At 44.7% G+C, this 20,328-nt stretch overlaps 1 protein-coding gene across 1 annotated transcript in view; it reads left to right on the top strand.

The window, feature by feature from the left end:
• LOC106654061 overlaps positions 1-20,328 on the top strand; it is a 41,046-nt gene that overhangs the window by 10,442 nt on the left and 10,276 nt on the right. Inside the window, exons 2-12 of the mRNA XM_023458883.1 lie at positions 4,169-4,312; positions 6,456-6,919; positions 10,063-10,213; positions 11,870-12,502; positions 12,577-12,946; positions 13,066-13,715; positions 14,284-14,404; positions 15,244-15,428; positions 15,612-16,016; positions 17,767-18,028; positions 19,723-20,214. Of these exons, the coding sequence (XP_023314651.1) occupies positions 4,280-4,312; positions 6,456-6,919; positions 10,063-10,213; positions 11,870-12,502; positions 12,577-12,946; positions 13,066-13,715; positions 14,284-14,404; positions 15,244-15,428; positions 15,612-16,016; positions 17,767-18,028; positions 19,723-20,214 (3,766 nt within the window). The 5' untranslated portion in view covers positions 4,169-4,279. The remainder of the gene's footprint in view (positions 1-4,168; positions 4,313-6,455; positions 6,920-10,062; positions 10,214-11,869; positions 12,503-12,576; positions 12,947-13,065; positions 13,716-14,283; positions 14,405-15,243; positions 15,429-15,611; positions 16,017-17,766; positions 18,029-19,722; positions 20,215-20,328) is intronic.

Here is a 20,328-nt window from a genome sequence, read left to right as displayed (position 1 = left end):
ATTCCAGCCCGCATAAAGCGCCTCCACAGCTATACAACTCATCATGCAACATTTTTCCGCTTATTACTGTCGAATTTTCATCCCCAAGCCAAGTTTTTTCTTTCTCTCTCTCTCTCTCTCTTTCTCTTTCTCTTCGGGTGACTCCTGAAACTCTCAAGTCTGTATTTGTACCGCTGCTTCATGCTCTTGACACATATTTTTTTTTTCAACATGCTTTTTTCTCGCTCTCTCCCTCGCGCGCGCCCTGGTCGTTACGTGTGCACCGCAATTTTATGTACTTTTCGCTTGTTCGTGCCTTCGCCATTCTTTGCTAATTAGTTATCGAGCTTTTTTTCTGCCAAACTTGTGATTTTGCAGCTTTGAAGCTCGCGCCCGTGCGGCGGAGGCGGTAACGGCGTTTGCCTCGAAAGTTATATTAATACTCGAGTCAAAATTGTCATTTATATTTTCTCGTGCTCGCGCGTACGTGCAGGTTGAACGAAAAATTCTGGATACCAACCCCATTCGAGTGTGCGTATGTAGCTCGTGAAAGTATATATGCGTAACGTACGTAAAATCTGAAATTCGAAGCGCAACGTACGTATATACGTCGCTATAGCAAAATTAACCGCTGGAAGGTATTCCGTATTGTGATGCCACCGACTTTTGAAAAGAATAATAATGTTGTTTGAGCTCAAAAGCTTTTCGTTTAGTGAATAAAAACGTTGAGATAGAGAGGGAGGAAAAAAAAGTAAAATTGTTACTTCAAAAGAGCCCACTTGCGCGAGTTTCAGGGAAAAAGTTGATTGTGTTATTTAAAGAGACATATGCACAACAAATTGCTACGACTGAATTATTAATGTAAGCTCGGAGCTTTTTGATTCAATATCTTACGTCGGTGAATAACTGCGCGAAAATATACACAACATCAATCAAAGAACAATTTTTCATCCTTGCGTATAATAATAGCTTCTTCTTCTTCTTCTTCCTTTTTTTTGTCGTGTACGTATCTCGCGTAACATCGTGACGCTTTATTTACGGAGCTACACGAAAAAAAAAAACGTTATTATATCTTGCTAAAGTGGCATGGTTAACTGCCTTGTACACAGTCAATTTATTACTTAATTTTCTTTCAATCGATGCGTCGGCATTATTCTCCTTCTCTCTCGCTCGCGATATTAAGCGACGCGTATATAAGTCTACGCGAACAGGAGCTGAAATAATTAATCATCATTCGTCGCTATTGGTGAGAGCAAAAAAAAAAAAAAAAAAAAGAAGAAGGAAGAAAAGAGCCGAGAGAAGCTGCAGTCAAGTTGGGTATTATAATTACCAGAGCGTATCGATTGAAATGGACGCACTGCAGCAGCCCATGGCACGGAGAGAGGAGCTGGGCTGTACTTATCTTTTTATCCTATATATATCTTATAATGAGTTTTTCATCGTGGCTCTCTCTCTATGCGGCTTGATCTTTTTCAGCTGAGGCTTTATATAAGAATCCGCTCGATTCTTCGTGATACATAGCCGACTTATATACTGCGGCATATATCGAAGGTCAAACTAGCAGAGAATAAAAAAATGACTGACGAAAATAAAGTAAGCAATTTTTCAAAGGTCAACGTGTCTCGAGCGAGCACGTGCCCATATACAAACACACGCGCGATGTATATGTGCTGCTGCTAACTGCAAGCTCACACCGAGGCCTGAAAATTAATCGAAAAAAAAATTGTCATCGCGCAGTGCAGCACGTGATACGAGTTCCGAATGCGTATATAGGAAGAAAAAATATATCTCAAGCGGATCAGGCCAGCACCCCGCTGGACATTTGAAATTATTCTTTTCCTATAGGCTCTCTCTCTCTCTCTCTCTTTCTCTCTTGTTCGCTATAGCGTGCCTCGTTTTCCTATCTATCCTGTGTACGTTTCATCCAGACGTAGGCACGTGCAGCCTTTGAGAAAAGAGGGAGTCTCGAAGGATTACATCACACAGCCGCGCGCTCGCGCCACCACCACCGCAAAAGAGATCAAAATTTAGGTCCTCCTCCTCCTCCGCTGCTGCTGCTACTACTACTCCTCCTCCCTTTCTTCGTCTCTTTTCTTCTCGATATTTCATTCTTTTGCAATTTCAATAGCTTTTTGAAGCTACTACTTATACCGCTCGTAAAAGGTGTCGAAAGAAGAAGAAAAAAGAACTAGCTTCTTATTCCTGTTGTTTCTCTCTTTCATACCGATAAATAGGAAAAACCATTTGTAGTTTCTTTCTTTCCTTTTTTTCCGCTGATGAATGAAAACTCTCGATAAAATGAAAAATATGCATCATTCGTTGCTGAGGATTTTTTTAAAGGGCAAGGTCACGACAAAGATCATATAATTTCCATGGATTCAGTCGTTTCCAAATTTACTTTTTTTTATTTAAAAATTATCGATTACAGGCATAGTTTGTTAGAAATATCTAGGACTCGGAAAATTCGCTAAACCAGTCACGAAGATCTTTGAGATACGCGATTAATTCGATCCACGAAACGAGAGTAGCTGTCGGTCAAAATATCACAGAGTCAATGTTATTTTTAGTTTCTGACTTGGAGAAGCGAAAAGTGATCCCGTGTACAGGCAACGATCGGTCAAAAATGTTATAAAAACGGATACAGATCTTTGGTCAGTGTGTGACGCGCTCGAACTTTATATCGGAGCCGGCGTAATGCCGCTTTTAGAAAACCTCTCATTTATCATGCACGAGATAATGCTCATATAAGACTGTCGAATATCACATTTATACATGGATATACACACACGAGTCGCGAGTTTACGAGTTCGAGCTCGTAAAGGTGTGTGTGTGTGTTTGCAATGGATGATGGTGGTGCTATTTTGAGTAAATTTCGGGCGAAAAAGTCGTTGGCGAAATTTCAATGACAGCATTTACGATGAGAGCAGCATCAAAAGTTTAGGAAGAACACGGGAGAGCAAAAGGAAGGAAAAAAAAAACTATGGATTTTATGTGCGATCGCTGACACGATTCCGAAAACGCAATGGTGCAACGACAAACCATCGCGCGCGGCCGGGGTAATAAAACAAAGTCGAAACGATCTGGAACGAACGAACGAGGGAACGAACGAACGAAAAAAAAGGTAAAATAAATTTCCAACGAAGCGCGACTCACGGTGTCACGGCGGTATATATATGGAGGAGAGAAAATCTTGGCGCGAGAAAAAATGAACTGTCGATAAATGATGGATAATACGTGCATTATCAGTGTGACAGCTCTCGTCGTCGCCGCCACCGCGAACGAGAAGAGAAAAAAAGGGGTCTCGATGCTCAGTAAAAACAAAGAAGAAAAATAAATAAATAAAGATCGCATACGCGAACAGGGGGTTGAGAGCTAGTCGCAAAAATCTCAAAGTTACGTGAGGGTATATACATAGAGGGCTTGAAAGGGCCGCATGTTCGAGCTTGCGAATGCGCGCCACGAAAGAGAAGAGAAAGATAGAGAGAGAGCGAGAGCGAGAGTGAGGTGGGTATATAAGGAAGTACATATATCCGAGCCGCCGTGAGGGCATATACACACACAGAGAGGAGGGATGTGGTAAATGAGAGGAGGCGAGAGAGAGAGGGATAGAAGGCGCCAATTAATTAAGATTGCTTGGGGACGATAGCACTCGGTTCGACGTCTCCCTATATAGTAGTAGCATGTATGTATACAGCTGTGTGTATGTGTACACATGGGTGCAAGCTCATACTCACACACACGTGGAAAGGTGTGCGGGTATAGATCAATAGGTTTGACGCTGCTGGCCTGATGAGAGCCTATGTATATAACACAATACATAAGTATTTTACACACACACACACACACGTAGACACGTGTCAGGAGGTGCGCGCCTGCGACCATATAATATATGGAACGGGCTGCGCCACTGGTTTCTCTCGTTGCGGTTTTACCCATTGCTCTGGGCGTTTGCCCCGTTTTAACGAGCTCCACGCACTTTTCCTACTCTTTCACGTCACGAGAAATCGATCGATGTAGTAGCAGCAGTAGTAGTACGCGACGCGAAAAGGCGCGTTACGTATACGTTATAGATTTTCCCGCGCGCCGACTTTTATTCATATTTACAGCACGATGATTTACGCGATATTACACGCATATATATATCGATGTAATACAAATTTATCGTTTTTTCGCATGTGCCGCTGCGCAGTGCTGCGGCGTCGGAGGTGGCGCGTCCACGGCACCACAACCAAGCCAGCTGCTGGCCACTGGATCCAACAACCTCGGGGCAGCCGTCAGCGCCCCAAGGCCCGCCAGCAGCATGCAGGACCCAGTGCTCGAGAGCATTCTCGAGGTGAGTCACAAACAACAAAAAAAAGAAAAAGAGAGAAGAAGAGCGTCGAGTCGACAGTTTTTCTTCTTTCTTATACATTTTTTCTCTCTCTGTCTGTCTGTCTCGCTCTCTTTTTTATATCTCAATTTTTTTTCTAATATATTACCTCTAGCTTGACTTTTTTGCGTTTACCACAATATCAGCTCCGATAATCTCGTCTGTCATATTCAAATTCAGCATATCTCATCATAAAAAAAGCCGATCGCATATGTATAACAATACACGCGCGTCTACGAGAGCTTCTCCGTTCATCATATATATATAATATTAGCTTTCCAAGAGTTAGAAAAGATATAGTGCCTTGAGATGTGCGCAGCTCTCCACGAACGCATCGCGTAATTTTTTTCATATACACTGTTAAAAATATATCATTGAAATTGGTGTAATTTGAATTAGATTAGAAAAAAGTAATGATTCATTAAGCTAGAATCTTACATTAAATACGGGGTACAATTCGTTAAATTTGATTCAGATAGCATTAACTTTATTCTTTTACGTGAATTTAGATTAATATATGAGCTAGAAAAACTTTTTCCGCCCTTATTGTTTTATTTTGTTGTCCACGTTTTGATTGAATGAATGGTAGGATTTACCGATTTGTGCTATGATTTATATACAATTATTTTCACTTTACTACTTGCAGATTTTTAGATATAAAGGTACTCGCCATCTAGTGGCAGAGACTCGCATTAATTATCATTGAATTTCTTGAATTTTCGAGGATTAGCGCAAAAAATAAATCAATACTAAAACATTCATTTCCTATGAAAATTGTTTAAATTCAAGTATGAAATTGAATCTTGTTCGTTTATTTTTGTTTTCAAATTTATGTATATGATTGAACTGCATTTTTTGTGCAGTTTATGTAAGAACAAAAGTCAGTACTTAAAATTAATTTCCAACGAAAATTTCATGTAAAAGTACCTTAAAAAATGCAATATTGCTTGTATTAAATTTAATGCTTGATTTCATATTAAATCTGCATTAAATTTAAGGTTTTTTTTAATAACAGTGTATATAATAAAAAGTTAGCGTTAATGCGGTTCTTCTTCACTTTTACAAAAATATCAATTCATTTCAACACCTCTCAAAGATTTGCACCTATGATCTCGCACGCTTCCATTTTATCATGACGTTTACAAAAGTCTAGCTTTTTTATTCGATCTGCAATCACACACGATCAGGTGCACCATATCGTTTCGACGAAACTAATCGTTTTCGGCGCATTCAACCGTGCTTGCGCTTCGCGTATCAATGAAAGCAGATAGGGTTAAAAAATGGTGAAATATCTGCCGCGCGTTTCTGAAATATGTACTCGTTCTTTCGGGCAGAAAATGAAAATTATACAAATTCGCCAAAGCCAGCCTTTACCAGCAGTACGCACGAGTAAAACTATTTCACGCCCTTCGCGCGTGTGTACAAAAACTTACTACAACAACAATTATTACTATCGCTACTACCACACGGCTGTATACGGTATTTTGGGCCTCTCGTTCGGACGTCACCCCGCCCGTGCACTGCATGCTCTCGAACGCACGGCATACTCGAGAGCAGCTGCTATACAGCTGGGCTCTACAGCGGCGGCGGCGGTGGCGTTCGGAGCTTGTCTCTCCGCTGCTGCGAACACCACTCGAAGCTTTGTTTGTAATAAGTTTAATTGGAGTGTACGCGCGGGGGTGCGGCTCTCTCTCTCGAGCTTTTCATTGAAAACTATTGCGCACGAAGAGTAGAGTATTATAAGCAGCAGCCATGTGGTAGTAGCTCTATACGTATATGGTCGTGCTCCGGCAGGCAAATCCGCCGCAGCCAACTTATTTTGTATAACGTACACGTAATAATACCGGGCAGCAACTTTTCTGCGTCGCGGATATACACGCGCGGGAATAAGCTCGCGACGCAAGTTTTAATCCAACGATAAATCGCGCTGAAAATTGCGTACGTACAATTTGTACATAGAAAAGCTGATACTCTGATTAACGCTCTGTGTGTGGATCGACGAAAAAAAAAAAAAAACAAAAAACTGAAAAGATGACTGACCCTCGGGGTCCCCCCGCGCCTTTGTCTTGTCTGTCCCCATATGGCTTCTTCTTCTCCCTGCACGCAGCAAATGCAAGACACGGAGCGGAGCCGCGCCGATCTGGAGCGCCAGCACGCCGAGGTGCAGCACCATCTGCGCGAGAAGCTGGCGGGCCGCTACCAGGGCCCGGAGTCCGTCGAGGCGCTCCAGTCCAAGATACGCGAGCTCGAGAAGAAGACGGAGCTGCAGCAGGTGCGCCAGGAGGAGCTCAGCCTCGAGCTGACGAGCTTGAAACGAGCCCGCAGTCGGGGTCCAAGTGCCCTGAGCCATGCCACGCAGCAGCAGCATATCATCACGAGTAGTAGTGGTAGTAGTCAGCAACAACAGAGTAGTAGTATCGGCGGCGGCAGTGCGGCGCTTGGCTGTCATCAAGCGCCGCATCATCATCATCATCATCTGCATCATCAAACGATGCCGGGCATGGCCACGGCCACCTGGCCCCCTGCTGGCTCAGAGATCGATCGGCTCATGGCTAAAATCGAACTGGACAGGTATCGCACGTACGGCAATAATAATTCTTAATCTCTCTAACTATCATATTTGTAATACACTTCTAGCCCGCAATGCGCGCCCGCAGAGTTTATATATTTATAATCACGAGTCGATTGTGCGTTGTGTGTGTGGCATATTGTGCAGCGCGCGACAATTGCCCGAGCGCCGCGCGCAATGCATAACGTGAAATATTAACGGCCCAAAGGCGATACGTAATGATCCATACGATAATTATGCTCGCGCGAGCTAGTTTACATATAAACACACACGCAGAGAGCTGTAATTATACACAACGTTGCTGCGTTTAGGCAGACGTTTAGCTGCTATTATATTACATTATACAAGCCTTGTACATAACGTTAACCAACATCATACACGTATACACACGTACTTACACACGCGCACAATGCAAACAATTAACAGTCGGTATACACGGTATATATAATAATAATATAATATAATAAATCCACCGATGCAGTTTTGCGAGATCCTCGGCGTATATATATAGTAGTATATAAAACAGGGAGGGTGTGTGTAAAATACGCTCGGCGAGGGCATGCACGTATTATACACAAAGTACACGCTTTTCCGAGCTTCGCTATATAATATCTCTAGCCAGCTGAGATCGTGCTTTTATTCGAGCGAGCCAGCTTGCGCGAGAGAGCCGAGTGCAGAAGCGAGCCCACCCCGATCGGCTCTTATAGTTGCGCTCGCTTCGCAATAACATCGCACACTGTATTAACCATTCTCGCTGCTGCTGCGCACACACACAGACATACAGCAGACTTTCGACGTTCGCAAACGCGCTTTCAAACAACTTAGACTACATACACGAGCTTGAGCTTGTCTTTTTGGCCTAATTCGTTACATATTATTATATAAATATTTTTTAAGCTTGCTATTATGGATAATTATTACGTGCGAACATCGAGCAGACATTTATTCATACTCGTCGAACGATATCAAATTCGTTTCTTTCGTTTGCGAGCAGAGAGTCGAATTACGCACGATTTCCGCCTCTCTCTCGTATAATGAAATTGTAAAATCACTCGAGGACACGGAAGTAATGGCAAAAGTGTTCTCGAAGCGTACACCATTACACATCTGGCGCGCGCGCGCGCGTACTTTTTGATTATAATACTTTTATTCTCGTCTCTCTCTCTCTCTCTCTCGAGCGGTACCTATAATACGTATACGCGCTCGGCTCGCAAGCTCCCGTCTGCCGTGCTTGCGCGCGAGATTCCTCCGCGAGTTGCAGTTTTACCGCAGCAGAAGCAGCAGCAGCATGCGGAGAAGGGGAGGGGGCTGCTCGAGAGAGCGCGCGCGAAAAGTGGTTCTGCAAGATACACTCGCGCGGCTTAAAGCCCGCGTATATAGAAAGAGAAAAGTTTTGTATCAGCTATTATAACGTCGACGACGACGGAAAATGCGCGCGCTGCCGCGGGTCGCGAGTTGCAGTGATTAAAATGAAGTTTCTGAATCTCTCTCTCTCTCTCTCTCGCTCTCTGCGCGAGCAAAGTTTTTTTTTTTTGTAATTTCTTTCTCGTTCGAAATATGATATATAGTTACGCCAAGACGCAAAAAATATAAGAGAAAGAGAAGGAAGAAAATAGCAATATCATCGGATGTGCTTTCGAGCTTCGTTGAGAGCTTTGTATTTCTCGTTCATATATACAGCCTCGGCGCGGCGAACGTACCGTTGTTGTTCGTGGGATTACCTCGCGAATTTATAATTCGTACAATTATGTATACGCGCGCGAAAACGACGAATTAATTCACGCGCACGGATCCGAAAATATTATTATGACGCGCGCGCGTATCCGTGCGCACGATCTTCCTTTCGCACTTACGCACGCATACGTTTATATATAGTCGCAACGAAAACGTGTACTGCAGTTTAACGGTGACGTGTAAAATTTTTTGTCGTCGTCGTCGTCGTTGTCGCGTTGACCGAAAAGCATATTAAATCTATCGCCTCCGGTGGTGGTTCGTGCACCCAAAGACTCTCATTAGCAGCTCCGTAGTCTCTCTCTCTCTTCCTATATACATATACACACTAGTATCGCTCGTTAGAAAGTGCAGTTAGTCGCAGAGTCGCATAGCTCGACACACATAATACACACACATAATAATATACAAAATAGTGGCTCATATTAGAATAAACATAACATAACGTTCGCCATATAGCAAATACCTAAATCGTTGCAACACATATACCATTCGAATATACACACACGAGTTCTCTGTAATAAACACGCCGTGTAGAGTTTTTAGCCTATTTTAAACAACGTAGACGTAGGATTATTATAGACATAGAAAGTATTTAAATATATATTATAAGTATATATTTATACGTTATACACCCACTACGAAGAAGGGCATATTTATATGTACACATGCCCAGCAAATATCGCTATGCGTACATGTATAATCTCCCTCTCTCTCTCTCTCTCTCCCTCTGGTAAACTGCATAAGTCGTCGACGACAAAGCGACGAAAAAAAAGTTATACCCAGCGAGAGAGAGAGAGACACGAAAATAGGTCGCTGCTGGAATAATATTTCTAACTCTCTCTCTCTCTGAACGCGAGCGCTACATGTGCACACGTAACATGTACTTGCACACTGGCTCTGGAGTTTAATACCAACAGCGGAAAAAACGTAAACACAGCGTAAGTACGCGGGCTCTCTGCCTAAATGCCCAACCCTTCGTTTGGCATATAGTGTTATCGTTGCGTACACGAGTGCGTGCAGTGCAGCCCTGGCTACGCTGGATTTACGTTTTTCTTGCGGAATTAAATACTCACGAGCCGGTGTACAACTACGCGCGTGGATATACACACGATAGTTTCAGGCTCTGACTGAAGAGAGAGAAAGAAATATACGCAAAAGCTCAGTGGGTTATAATTGTATAAGTATGAGTACAACAAAAGCACACCTTTATGATATTATTATAGAACACACACACACACTAGCGTTATACGTCTATCAGCCTATATAATTCCTGTATTACATATGGCTGAATTCGTATAATCGCGTAAAAATTCATATAATTAATAACGACGATATTAATCGGTGGCGCATCGGTGCCGGGCGTTCTTTTTGTCTGTTTGTGTTTGCGTAAATCCGGGGGTGTGTGCAGCAGTAGCGGGAGGATACTGCACGACCTCGATCACATGCGTAGCGGCGGCGGCGTGACGACGCAGCAGCCATCCTCCATAAGCCAAAACGTGCTGAGATCGAGCGCGGAAAATCTGTCGAGCCTCGTTCAGCATCAGCATCTGGGACACAGCCACGTACGTATCTATCTATGATCGATCAAAAAATTTCTCTATATACGGCCCTTTGACTATCTCCCTCTATATTAATACGTGTATTTACGCATGCTTTATTGTGGTATTACTATTATATAATCGCAGTATTGGTAACTGTGTATGGAAATTTCGAAATCTTTTAATCTCCATCTCTCTCGCTAACTATTTCCGAGCCATTCGTGAATCTATTATACACCGCGAGCCTCGTAACTATATTACACGGGATAAGTGGCGCATCGTTGTAATAATAAAAAAAAAAGATCTACACAATTTTCTTTATTGAATCTTGTATCGCCATGGAATTTTATCGATTATGGCCGCCGCAGTTAAATTATTACCCGAATAAATTACCGATGCAAATCGTTTCGAGGACTGCGTGTCGCGCGGCCGGTGCAGTGTCTACTGTAATGCCGCGGAGCTCTGCCAGCGCATATCATTTAGCGGCAACGAGGTGTACACATTGTATATAATATATAATAACATCTGTTGTGTACGCGCGCGCGCGCGGCTTTAATTTGCTCGCTGCTATATACTACTGTTGGTCGACCGAGCTTTTCCGTCGATACGTACGTAGTGTATAACACTCCATCAGATTTTATCTCGCGCACACGCGAAGATGGAATATTGCGTTGCGTAGCGATCTCGAATGCAACGAGAAAATCGCATCACCTTTAATGCACGTAATATCGAGAGCTTTCTCTCCGCGTCGTTCATTTATTCACTCGGAGCATCGGGTCGCGATCGTCGTCGTTTCTCCAGCTGTGCTCGCGGATATTTTTACACTTTCGCCGCATGCGTATCTAATCAGGCTCGATGTATACGTTCGTCGTTATATTAAGCTTTGTTTTTCCTGTCAATCTCTCCGAGCAACTGTTTCGAAAACTTTGATTCACTGTCTCGCTAATAAAGTTTGTTTTGTTTCATTTCAATATCGATCTTTTTTCCTTCTCTAAATCCAAACAGAGACTGTTTTTGGTAATCGTTATTTTTTAAGCTCCTTCTTCTTGCTATAAAGTTTAACTAAAAAAATGTTAAAATATTTTTCGAAGCAGATACTACTGTATCTAATTTTCTAACTAACCAAGGCATGAATCGATTGAAACTTGAATTTTTGATCTTGCATAGTAATTTGTTTGTTATTTTCCATAAAACCCAGTATATAATGCATCGTTTGATTCGTATTTTATTATAATCTTACTTGTGAGCTCGTCCCCTGGTATATTGATGTCTACCTTCAGTATTTCGTATATTAAAAATTCATCACGTAGAGACGTTGATTCATCATCATTGTCATCTTCATCGTCATTATCATCGACATCATTCATCTTCATCAACTTTGTTGTACTCGAATAAATTTTCCAACGAGTAGTAGTTTTGGCTACCCTCCGAAACGATCTTCATTAACATATTCCCCTATACTAATCGATGTAACAATTTGGTACATAATCATCATCTTCCATCTGTAAAGTCGTTGCTTCTCTCTCTACATATCTGCATTATAAATTTCAATGGACTCTCTCCTCTGTCGCATTGTGGTGCTGCTGCATGCGCGCCCCAGAAATAAGTCTGAACATTATCTCGAACATTATTAATAATGTAACGTATATGGACGGGTGGGGGTGACCGCAAAAATCGTAGTACCCTACGTGTCAGTCGCCGATGCCGTTAACGCCGATGCTGCAGCAGCAGTCGAGCTGCACGTCTCAAACGCCGAACGGGCCGTTATACCACTGCAGCGACCCGATCCCACCAGCGCCCTCGTCCGCACTACCGAGCAGTCAGTCTCATCCCGCGTTTCAGCAGACCAGCAGCAGCAGCGGCGCAGGCAGCGGTGGTCTGACGTCTACGAGCCTCAACAAGCCTTACCAGGACATCGTGCCGACGCACAGCAGCCTCGTCAAGTCGTCGGTGTTGGGCGGTACCAGCAGCGGTCATCATCCGACGCTCACGCACGCCCCGCACAGCGTCAGCGTGAGCAGCAGCTACCAGGAGAGCTATCCGCACACTCACACGCAGTCGTCGTACGCGTCGCACCTGACGGGCGGCACGGGCACGTCGTCGTCGGGGGTGGCGCAGATTCACGCGCCCATCAGCTCGCATCATCATCATCAATCGGCACTCGGCCATCAGCAGCATCACACGTCGACGGCCGCGGCGGCGGCTACGGCTGCGGCCTCGTCCTACCTCAACAGCCAGAGCGGCTTGACGCATCACCAGCCCACGGGTGGCCTCACGACTCAGAGCTACCAGCTTCCCGGTACTCAAACGCAGGTACGTGTACGACTCTCGATTTTTCACTCTCCAATCGATATACAATTTTTAACTTTTTGTTCTCTTGCACACAGAGCACGACGTATCCAGGCCTGCCGATGACGTCGCTACCCAACAGCAGCAGCAGCCTCCTGACCGGGGTCAGCAGCTCGATACAGGTGCCGACGAGCTACAGCAGCGCCCTGATCGGGCCCCACAATTACACGTCGTTGGTGAGCGGCGGTTCGTCGAGTCTTCCCTCGAGTCTGCCCTCGTCCGGTCTGCCGGCCTTCTCGAGCTCGTCCTATCTGGGCACCGGCGCCGGCCATCATCTCACCAGCAGCGTGCCCCAATCGGTGCTTCCCTTCTCCACGGCAACGACCAGTAGTACCTTCTCCACGGCGCCGGCCAATACCTTCTCCACGGTTGGGACCAATGCCTTTGGCGCCTCGGCCGGAACCACTGGTGCGTATATAAACGCATTGTGCCGCTGCATTGCGGACTTTTATTATACGCGCTGGTCGATTTATGGACGATTCGCTCGGCATACTAATGTCTTTGGCATGATAAATATGTGTGCGCAGGATCGACGGGTCTTCTGCAGACGCTGGGCGATCCTCTGCAGGCCATGCAGCAGCTCTCGGTACAGTCGCAGGTGAACCAGCTGCAGCAGCAGGCGATCATCCAGCAGATCCAGCAGAGCCTGAGGACGAGCTCGCCCACGCCGACGCCGGGTGGCTCGGCGGCCGCCGCGGCGGCGGCAGCGATAGCCGCCGGCGTCGGGACGCATCACAGCGGCTACCTGAGCTCGGCGTCGACGCGACAGATGCCCAAGCTGCCGTCGAGCATACTCGGCGGCCCAGCGGGCACGAATCCGCTGGATCGGCTGAGCGCCGAGCCGAGCCACCTGCTCGACGGCCAGGTCGACATGCTCGACATACCGGGCAAGGGCCGCTGCTACGTGTACATAGCGCGCTTCACCTACGAGCCGTTTCAGCACTCGCCCAACGAGAACCCCGAGGCCGAGCTGCCCGTACAGGGTGGCGATTACCTGCTGGTCTGGGGCCAGCCCGACGACGACGGCTTCCTCGACGCCGAGACCCTCGACGGCAGACGCGGCCTCGTGCCGGCCAACTTCGTGCAGAAGCTCGTGGGCGACGATCTGCTCGAGTTCCATCAGGCCGTGCTAGGATTGCGCGACGTCGACGACGCCGTCTCGACCAATATTCCACAGGTATCCGTCCGTCCGCACTATACCGATACCAATACTGCGCCCCGACCGATATATACGAATGTTTTTATATATTTATATACTTTTCTTTCCTGTGTTTTTTTTCTCTCTATACACGTATATGTATATACGAGCGCGTTGCCAAAAATGATGCTCGACAAAATTGGTCTTTTTTCGGGTGATTCGAGTGAAAAGCACCTCGCGGCAATTTGGCAACGTCGGAGTTCGAATAGAAAAAAAAACTCGGTTGCCAATCTCTCTTTCTCTCTCTTTTTGTTGTACAACCTACCCTTAAAACATGCATACGTAATTCCTCGTGAATACACACGTACTCACCACCACCGCCCCTCACTGCGAGCGAGCGCACGATGCGCAATAATGCATATTTTTGATTTGTTTTCTCTCTCTCTCTTTCTCTCTCTCAATCTATCTATCTCACGGCTGAAATTTTTTTTCTCAACACAAAATATAAAATATGCGCAATATATTTATATAGACAATTATTAGCATCTAAGTTCATACAAAAGCGATTCTCTGGTGATTCATATACGGCTGGGCTTGTGTGCTTCAGTGTTACTTGCAGGACATTGATTTAGAATTAGCGGCGCTGGAGGATCGCGATCGGCAGGTGCAGCTGTCGGCCTACGCGGAACTCGACAGCATCGCCGAGGAGGACGAGACGGAGCCGCCAGGTACGTTCTGTTGCGCCCCGTTTTTACTTAATAATCTCGATGGGCAAAACGAAAGGTGTCCTTTTTTTTATCCGCTTTGTAAAAAAACTTTTTTTTCGTTAATTTCATTGCAGGTATGCTTTATATTGTGTTGTGCGATATTTTTGAAATTATTCTGGATGTTATTTTTCTTTGACTACTTCGAATATAGGTATAGCATAAGCTGTACGAATTTTTCTTTTTCCGCAAAACGTTTCGGGCATAATTTCTTACAATTTTATCAAACGAGCAGCTCTTATGCAAATTAGTCCGTTTCGTTGTATGTGTGTGTGTATATATGGCATTCAATTTCCGAAGCGGCGACATAATTACCGAAATATCGCGTTGCACTCGCGCGACTTCAATTGCACTCGATGTTAAGTGAAAACTTTTATTTTCTCGACGAGTAGTACGCGGCAGATGTACTATAGACCGACGAGCTTCGGTTGTTCGCACTTTGTGAAAATATAATTTCTGGCTAATTTTCTCCGAATGTTAAGATAAAAAAAACGAACGCGTTAATCGATAAAATCGACGCGACGAATCGATGTAAACACCATTGTTCGCGTTTTTACACATAGTTGTATTCATGTTTTCAATATACGATGTGGAATGCCGCTACTCTGTTAATTATGGAGCAAAAAAAAAACTGTTGCACACTCGACCGCAATAAATAATATATTCGTTGTGTCGAGCATTACTAGCCGAGGTTCGAATTATGATTAGCTACAGCGTAGGCCTCTACCTTGTTTTGTTTTATCGATTCCGTTTCTCTCGTGATCCGTGTGATGATGAAGAAGTGTGCCTGTTTTCGGACCTAGTTCCCGCGCCGCAGCACCTGACGCTCGAGCGCCAGCTGAACAAGAGCGTGCTGATCGGCTGGACGGCGCCCGACAATCCGCACCAGATCGAGTCCTATCACGTGTACGTCGACGGCGTGCTCAAGGTCACCGTCAAGGCCACCGAGAGGACGCGCGCCCTCGTCGAGGGAGTCGACTCCAACAGGGTAAGCATCCATCTAAATATATAATACAAAAATGTCTGTAATGTCTCTATGTGGCATCGTTACAAAGCGCTTCCATGCATCCGCTTTAAATATCGTTAACCGGCTGCGAATTCGTTGTTTGTTCTCTGCTCGTTGTTTCGATGAACGATACGATAATATAAGCGAGGACATTTGTACGGACAGCCCCATCGGATAAGCGTGCGCTCGGTCACGCACTCGAGGCGTACGTCGCGCGACGCCGCCTGCACCATGGTCATCGGCAAGGACGTGCAGATCGGTCCCACTGCGGTCAAAGCCAGCAACGTCACGGCCACCTCGGCGGTGATATCGTGGCTGCCGAGCAACAGCAATCATCAGCACGTCGTCTGCGTGAACAACGTGGAGGTGCGCACCGTCAAACCGGGCGTCTATCGGCACACGATCACGGGCCTGGCGCCCTCGACCATCTACAGGGTCACGGTCAAGGCCAAGAACCTGAGGGCGACGCACTTCGAGGACCAGCAGGTGCGCGCGGCCAACGATCAGGCCTGCCACGTGCACTTCAAGACGCTGCCCAAGGGACTGCCCGATCCTCCGGTCGATATCCAGGTTTGCGCCTAATTTCCAAAGCTTCGCCTGCCTTTTTGTATTATATATATATAATAAATGTATATTGTTATATATGATCTATGATGACGATATACATTGCGCCTGCGCGCGCGCGCGGAGACTCGCGTTGCGCGACGCACTCGATGATGACGAGAATCACGATTGCAATATTTATAAAAAAAAAACACCGAGTTATTGTTCGAGGCGACGCGCAACGTCTCTCACTTTTGCCGGCGCTGCATTTTTTATATACATATACGACCGAGCGCTTCGAAAGTTTCCAACGAGATTCGTATAATTCACCGGCGGGGGTCGTTGCACCGCGCGCGCTTCGACGTAATACTGAAATATATGCGCTCCGACCGTGTACTATAGTACGTATACACTTTATATCATTTGCTTGATTGCCTTCGTTGAAGATAACGTTACTGTAATTTTTTTCGAAGCATATGCTTCCAGTCACGAAAGCTATACACGTATAATACGGCGTACATGTATGGAGCAGTGCTCGAGCTGAAAATGCAGGGCTGGCAAAAAGCCGATATATTACACGCGACAAGCAGCAGCAGCAGCAACGCGTCTCTCTTAGATGTTTTCCATTATTATATATTCTTTAAAGGAGTCTCAATGACACAATGTGCACACTGTTTTTGGCTTTTTTCTCTGTCTTGTATTCTAACGTTATTCTCCAAACTTATCATATAGTGATTCAAGGATCGGGTTCAGTTTGGATGTCGAACTTTCCAAGCTTTATAGGATGACTTAGAAAATATATACTTTGAAAAAGTACCGAGATTTCATTTTGATCGAATACCTTTTTTTTTTTTTGAAAGTAATTCAAACTAGAAACTGAGTCAGATGCTCGGATTTTGACCAACTTTTTGTAACGATTAAAATTAAATTTTTTCAAGACTTTTTAAAAATTGAAGACCATTTTAACGATTGGAAAATTTCATAAACAAAGTTTGATTTTAGTATCGACGAATATTTTTCTCTACGATGGATATGGTAAAATATTGCATGCATTATTTTCTATACTTTTTCCCTCTACTTCTTTCTTTCGTGCATTTAGAGACCTGCAATAACGATCGAGCGACAATGTGTTTGCGCAATGATTTCGAGTACAGATGCAGGGCTCTAAATTTAGAAAATCAAAAAATCGTAGCTCATGGAAACACCAGGAATATCTAAAATTAATTTACTATTTATAACGTTTCAGAGCGTTGAACGATAAACGATATATAACTAATTTTAGATAATTCTCATCCTAGTTATACATTGATATAATGAAAGCTTTTTTGTGACATTAACTGCAATTATTTTTTGCACCATTTCAAACTTTCCTACCACACAAAATCACTTTTCAAATAATTATATAGTGTATATTGTTGAGAGGTAGTACTCGAAGTACTCTGTGCGAAAAAGTGATCTGTCTTGCTTGAATAAATGTATGAAATCCGAATTGAAAAATCCGCTAATTTGGCATTACAATGAAATTTCCAAATGAGAGGAAAGAGAGATAAAAACGACAAAATTAATAAAGATCGTTTTGATAAAATCCTTACGCGTATGTGTGTGTGTATGTGTACGAGTGCGTAAAAAAGAGAAAGAAAGAGAAATCGATGTGGCAGTCGAAGCTCGATAAAAAAAAAACAACCTTAAGCTTAAATCCGAATGGTGTAAGAGAGCCAAGGGCCCGGCCATAAGGCGTTTGGGGGCTCACTCATTTGAGCGGGTATCTGTGACTCAGGTGGAGGCTGGACCGCAGGACGGCACTTTGCTAGTCACCTGGCAGCCTGTTGCCCTACACGGTTCGGCAGTCACCGGCTACGCCGTCTACGCGGACGGCAAGAAGGTCACGGACGTCGACAGTCCCACGGGCGATCACGCGCTCGTCGACATACACAAACTGATGGGCCTCAATCCCAAGCACATCACCGTGAGGACCAAGAGCAGAGAGAGCCAGTCGAGCGACAGCTGCGCCACCGCGATACCCTGCAGCGTTCTCAGAGGTGAGTCATAAATATAATACTCGATCGTTTAAAAAAAAAAAACTTAACGTAATTTCGTATAAAATTGGCACGTATTACAAAGTAAAAGTGGGACGTGCAAAAATTATACTTACCTCGTAGATGTGGCGATACTCGTTATACTCATCGAACACGATGTAACGAGCCACGAAATAGTTACAAAATCGTGGTACCGATTGTACCTGTAAGTGTCATAGATTAGAAACGATAAAAATGAAAAATGAAAAGAAGATGAAATTTTTATACGCAATCTTATAGATTATATTAAAGGAGATTCTCCGATGCTTGAAAATATATATCTAGAGACTGTGCCAGGCTGCTGCATGCGCACACGGCCAGTATAGTAGTATTCTATATATAGTATAGAGTGGAAGCAAAAAGACCTAAAACGTTAAAGGCGAGCTCGAAGGTTTATCCGACTTGCAGTCACGCAGCACACCTCTCGCGCGTTCTCATTTCCGCTCCACATCTATTTTATCAACTTTATATACTCTCATTCTCCTCTCTCTCTCTCTCTCTCTCTTACTCAATCTCGCTGTCTCTCTTTTACTCCCCTCCTCTTTCTCTTTACTTCTCTCTCTCTCTCTCGAGGGAGAGAGGCATAGATAGAGTTTAGAGAGAGAGAGAGCGGCGGACGAGAGATAGAAAATCTTAACCGAGCGTATTTATACGGTCAGAAGTGCGGAATTTTAATTGCTTTTGCCTCGGCGCTCTAGCCCCCTCCTAACGATTAACTATGGCGTGTAAAAATTCATTTATTTTAACCGGCTAGAGTACATACACGTATGCTTGCATATACATATATATATAGCGATGCTCGCGATGCGATATGCACGTGATAGTTTTGTAAATACCGCTTCGCGCGCTAATTCAATGAATATTGAAGCGTTGATGTGTGTCTGCGCAGTTTGTGTGCATGTGTGAGTCGGGGAGCAGTGAAGTATACACACGACGCGCGTGTACATTATAGTCTACTACCTAGCTCGCGAACGAACACGAGCGAGCGAGGGACGACGACGACGACGACGAGGGCTACTTTTGTTATATATACGTTCTCGCGCGCTGGCCCACTCTATAATTCATATACAATGGCGCGCGCGCACGGATTAATTCGACGACAATGGCTTATTTATGGCCAGTAGTAAAGATATGATCGCGGCGTATAGATTGCATTATGCATGGTCTATTTTGCACTTAATTTTATAATAATGCGCGCCACACACAATATTGCTTTACAAAGTATATAGAGCTCGCAGCCAATGAAATTGATTCGGCTCGATTGTCGGATCGAGCAAAAGGCGGTTTGGCGTAATATTGACTTGTACTACTTGGCTGGTATGCATAATTGATCGCGGTAGTGTTGCAGCTTAATTATCAAATTGCACATTTTTGGATAGCCAATGAAAAATCATCGAAAAGAAAAATAATTTATAAAAATTTTATTCGACATAAATTTTGTAAAATGCTTCGTATATATACAAATCCGAGCATTTTTTGTCACTTGCGGATTTACGATACTCCATCTGTCGATGGTATCGAAAAGCTCAAAATCAAACATGTCTCTGAGGAGTCTCAATTCCTACGATTATCTCTCTCACTCGTTTTTCACGAACAAGCCCCCGCTATACCAAATGTCCGATAAGAATTTCAACTAAAAACGAAATTCCGTCACGCAGGTGGTGCGATCTATCAGGCCCAGCATCAGCAGATGCATCAGCTGCCGCAAGACCCGTCGATGCAGATGCAGATGCAGTCGCAGCTGGATCAATCCGGAATGATGGATCCGACGATGCAGCAGCAGCAGCGCATGATGCAGCAGGGCAACATGCAGGGCAACATGCAGGTCGGCATGCAGCCTGGCATGCAGGGTGGTATGCTCAATCAGAGGTATCCCAACGCCCAGCAGCAGCAAATGCAGCAGCAGCAGATGCAACAGCAGCAACAGATGCAGCAGCAGCAACAGATGCAGCAGCAGCAGCAGATGCAACAGCAGCAACAGATGCAGCATCAGCAGCAAATGATGCAGCAGCAACAACTAATGCAGCAGCAGCAACAGCTACCGCCGCACATGAGGCGGCAGGGTCCGATGAGGGTGGACGCCCACGGTCAAACCATCATCGAGACCGACGAAAATTTGTCCGACAAAGAGATCTATCCTGGTCAAATGGGTAAGTCCTCGTTTTTTATACTTATACCCGACGACCCTACATGGTCAAAAGTAGGCTTAATTACGTATAAAAAAACAACATTTATTTCTTTCAAAGTCGGTACAAATAAATACT

Source organism: Trichogramma pretiosum, unplaced genomic scaffold, assembly GCF_000599845.2.
Source record: "Trichogramma pretiosum strain Unisexual culture from Peru unplaced genomic scaffold, Tpre_2.0 scaffold25, whole genome shotgun sequence".
Classification (NCBI taxonomy): Eukaryota; Metazoa; Arthropoda; class Insecta; order Hymenoptera; family Trichogrammatidae; genus Trichogramma; species Trichogramma pretiosum.
The sequence above is the reverse complement of the archived record's forward strand: the minus strand, read 5'-3'. Positions and strand labels throughout refer to the sequence as shown.